Raw genomic sequence first — 4,146 nt, 5'->3', positions numbered from 1 at the left:
GAAAGAGAATCCCTTTCTCACCCTCTGGTGACAGTGCTACAGGAATCTCAGAGTGATAGTAGGCTTGGTGGCTTTGTGTTCCCTCAGCAGGGATAATTTGTGACAGCGAATCACTATGCTTGTGGTGGGGTCCTAACTTCTCTCTTGCCATTGTCATTCTCCCTTCGCTATAGCTCTCCTCTTAATTTCAGCAATCAGCCTTGAATAAGGACTGGGCAATTGATACAGATAGGAGTTTTCCATGAACATCAACAATAGACTATAGCTGAAGGTAGAAAGATCATGAAGTACATTCATAATACACATCTAGTAAGTCAGCAGACCAAAAAAAAAATCTGCTTTTCCAAGGAGAACCTTTTAGAAAACAATATTTCTCACATCCTAGGGCAGCATTACTCTTGCTTCCAGTATCCTTGATGTTTTCATGTGAATGATGTAATCATTTCTAAAAACTCACAATAATTTTCTTATAAGCAAACATAATCAGCCATAAAAGTAGCTCATTCCAGTGCCTGTGAACAGCCTTTGAAGGTCTTTAGTATGACTATTTAAAGGTCTGGGAAGGGTTTTAAAGATTTTTTTTTCCTCTTACCCCCTCCAGCAATTATTAATTTTTTTCCCCAAGTGGTTTATGGGTAATGTACAAGTTACTGTACAAATTTTTCTTTCAGAAAAGTCCCTTTAATAAAAGATTTACTGCCAGATAATTCTTGAAATATTTGCAGTGATTTAATCTCTTTGAAGGACTTGAGGACTGCATAGATGAGCTCAGCTGTACATTAGAGAGCAGGCCCAAGCAACAACCTAAACATGAAACACTCAGAAAATACAAATCTGTACCTTCCTCTGTCAGTTTGGTGTCAGTGAAAGCACCTGTGATTAGCTAGGCTGCCCAGAAAGTCTACTTTTGCTGTGAAACGGAAATGCTACAGGTGACATCGATATGTAGCCAGACTGGCTCAGGAAGACAAAACATTTTATCCCTGGCTTCATCACTGAGACAGCTAAGAAGTAAAAATAATGGAGTCTTCCAGTGGTTTCTTTGGTGGATGTCTGCCAATTTGCAAACAGCTTGAGACTGCAACCTTTTGAATTCAGACCACCAGGGAGCTTTCTTAAGGTCTAACTGAATATAAACTCTGACAGTTCAGTGATGCTGGGTGTGAATTGAACATTATCAGCTGTGTGACCTATTCTGCTTCCCACATATCAGAGTGATTCATGTGGTGATAAGGTAGAAAATAAAAGCAACGTGACCAGAAGAAAGAACATAACTAAAAAAGGATTAAAAAACTCCACCCAAGTCTTTCCACATCTTCCAGCAGAAATTAGCATATACAGGGAGCTCAGAGGTCCTGGGGATATTTACCGGTTGCTGGACAGCCTGGCTAGGAGGGGTTCCAGCCAGCCCTTCTGACATTCGCAGTGTGAATCCATGAAGATAAGTATGTCCCCAGTTGCCCGCGCAGCTCCTAGCATCCGACCTCGGATGACTCCAAGCCTCTTGTTGCTCCGGATGAGTTTCACACCCTCCAGCTTAGAGATATATTCACTCAGAGCTGACTTCAGGGGGGCTGTCAGGAACAGAATGGTCACTGAAACATTTTAGCTTTGATTCAGGCTGTTATAGAAAAGCAACAGGTAGTAGGGGATACTACTTCTTGCTGGTAAACCAGTTTGGGGGGAATTTGTTTTACATGGCCAGGCAGCATAATGTCAGAGAGAAATAGCCACTAATGGAAACAGAGATTCACTAGGTGTGAACCTATTCCAGTGGGACACTTAATAGCCTCCTCTCCTGTTTTCAGCAAAAGGTGGATGCTCTCATCATCTCATAAAAGATGCAAATCAGAGTGAGATACTACAGGTGTTTGGCTTTCCCAAGCGCTTTGGATTACTTTAGCAATGAGAAGTTTTCCACTCTACACATCAGACGATGTCCAAGTCTGGAAATTACTACAGCAGATCTTGTCTGGGTAGGCAGAGATTTGCATACTGTGATCTTGTTTTAAAGTAAGAAACTTCAGAGTGATTGGAAATTATGGGGAAAAAAGAAACACATTTCAAAGCTGAAAGGCTGAGCTGAATTCTTGGGATGTAAGAGCGAAATCCAGCAGCCAGCTCAGGGCTCTGCTTAGCTCTCTTCCTGAGGGTCATTTTTGCCTTATGGTCTCCTCATGCATGCCTTGGAGGAGGACAGTTTCCTCCCCAAAGCTCTGAAAAAAGAATCCATGTACAGAGAAATAGGGGCTACCTTGCTGGCTGAGATCGTCAACTAGGATGATATCCTTGAGGGAGGCCTTTGGGGCTGTGTCCATAATGCTGTGCACGGTTCTCAGCAAAGTAGACCAGGCTTCATCATGGAAACAGATGATGACACTAGCAGTAGGCAGACTGGAGTCATATTCTTGCTGTAGGCACCTGCATGAGATCAAATAATGAAGACACTAGAAACAATGGTACAACTGGGTACTTTTTTCCTCAGAGCTACACCTAAACCTTCAGAGGTGGAAAGCAGTTGAAGATCTTGGCTCACTTCTAATGAAGAAAAGGAAGTATTAAGGTGTCCAAGACCGGAATACAAAGTGGAAATATGAGAATGGCAAAAAGAGGAAAGGTTTGGTATGTTCTGAGATAGTTTTTTTGCTCTGGCTGCCTTAAAACACAGAGCTCAAACAGAAATGGTCCAGAAGACAAAGAAAAACTGAAAAGACAATTAGACAAAGCAGAGAGGGGATAAAGCAGGACAGTCAGTCTCCACCAATTTCCACATTTTCTCAAGTAACAGAGAAAAAAGCAAACTGAAACCCAGTACCTGTAAGACTAACAAGTAAAATAACCCATCTGCACAACAGATCAGTATACCTGTGGACTGCCTGACCAGGATCCTAGTGGACAAAGCCAACATCTCAGTCCTATACAGGAATGAAATGGGCAATGAAAACAAATATAGATACACTTAAGAAAGTAAATGTATTTTCCCTATAAAGTTTTTACAGATTACTTTTTCTGATGAAAACGAATCACTGAAGAATGAGGCTCCCAGCTGGGTATATTCTCTCTGAGCCGTTTTCTGCTACTTTACAACTGCAGGTACTGACACAATCTATAGCACAACACTTGGCTGCACAGGACACCACATGGCGTTCCTAGAGACACTCCGGAGTCCTAGCTGGGGCCCACAGCTGTTCAGTTTTCCATGGGGCCAAGATTTCACCCATGACTGAAACAACTTCCATCAAAATTACTGAGAGTTAGATGTTGCTTTGACAATTCAAGCATTTAAGAATGGAAAGCACTTCCTATTCATCCTCATAGAAACTGTATGTGAAAACTACAAAGCGTCATAAAAAAGATTTTTTTTTTGAAAATGTAAGTAAAAGGATCTACAAATCACATTCATGACAAAAAGTATTTTCAGATGTACCAGTCTTGGTTCAGAGATACGGGACTCATTACACCGGCATGAGAAAACACATGTTCCACAAAAGGTCTTCAATGCCCATTGTACAGATGCAAAAACTGTGCCTATGTATCTGCTCTGCTTACACTAGAAAACACATTTTAAAAAATTTTCATTTCCTGAGTAGCAGTCACTCAGTTTCCTAACTCATCTAATCTCTAGCAGCAACAACTTCTTCAAGGAATTATAGAACTGGCTGAATGTGGCCCACTGTTATTTCAGCATTTTTGTATTGCCATGCAAATCAGCATATTCATTTTACAGTGGTTGTTAAACAATTACACAAGCAGAAGCTCATGTAAGGGATATAATTTTAATATTGCTGTTTCTTACCATTTTACTCAGCCCTTCTATTCATGGGCTGAGACCCTATGATGCTAGACACTCTCCAGATACAAAGCTGGTTATCATTTAAGAGAATTTATAGTCTGAAAGACTGAATAACAAATACAAATAAATTAATACTACTGATACACTTCTGTGAATATAAATTTAAAATGAGCATAATTATAATAACTTACTATAGTTTATAACATTTCACATTAATATCTTTTTATACAGAAAGGCAAGTTTTCTTGACGGTTTTTACATTGTAATGATTCTGTGTTGTCCCTGGTTTACAAGTTTTGTGTAATCAACAATGCTGTTATTTCACAATTCCATATGGGATAATTGTTTCTATT

General features: G+C 40.0%; 1 protein-coding gene across 1 annotated transcript in view; it reads right to left on the bottom strand.

The window, feature by feature from the left end:
- GALNT15 (polypeptide N-acetylgalactosaminyltransferase 15) overlaps window positions 1–4,146 on the bottom strand; it is a 22,236-nt gene that overhangs the window by 15,338 nt on the left and 2,752 nt on the right. The window contains exons 2-3 of the mRNA XM_010141136.1: window positions 2,255–2,421; window positions 1,370–1,574 (exon numbers count right to left, since the gene is read on the bottom strand). Coding sequence (XP_010139438.1) covers window positions 1,370–1,574; window positions 2,255–2,421 — 372 coding nt within the window. The remainder of the gene's footprint in view (window positions 1–1,369; window positions 1,575–2,254; window positions 2,422–4,146) is intronic.

Source organism: Buceros rhinoceros, unplaced genomic scaffold (genome assembly GCF_000710305.1).
Source record: "Buceros rhinoceros silvestris isolate BGI_N320 unplaced genomic scaffold, ASM71030v1 scaffold19998, whole genome shotgun sequence".
Taxonomy (NCBI): Eukaryota; Metazoa; Chordata; class Aves; order Bucerotiformes; family Bucerotidae; genus Buceros; species Buceros rhinoceros.
The sequence above is the reverse complement of the archived record's forward strand: the minus strand, read 5'-3'. Positions and strand labels throughout refer to the sequence as shown.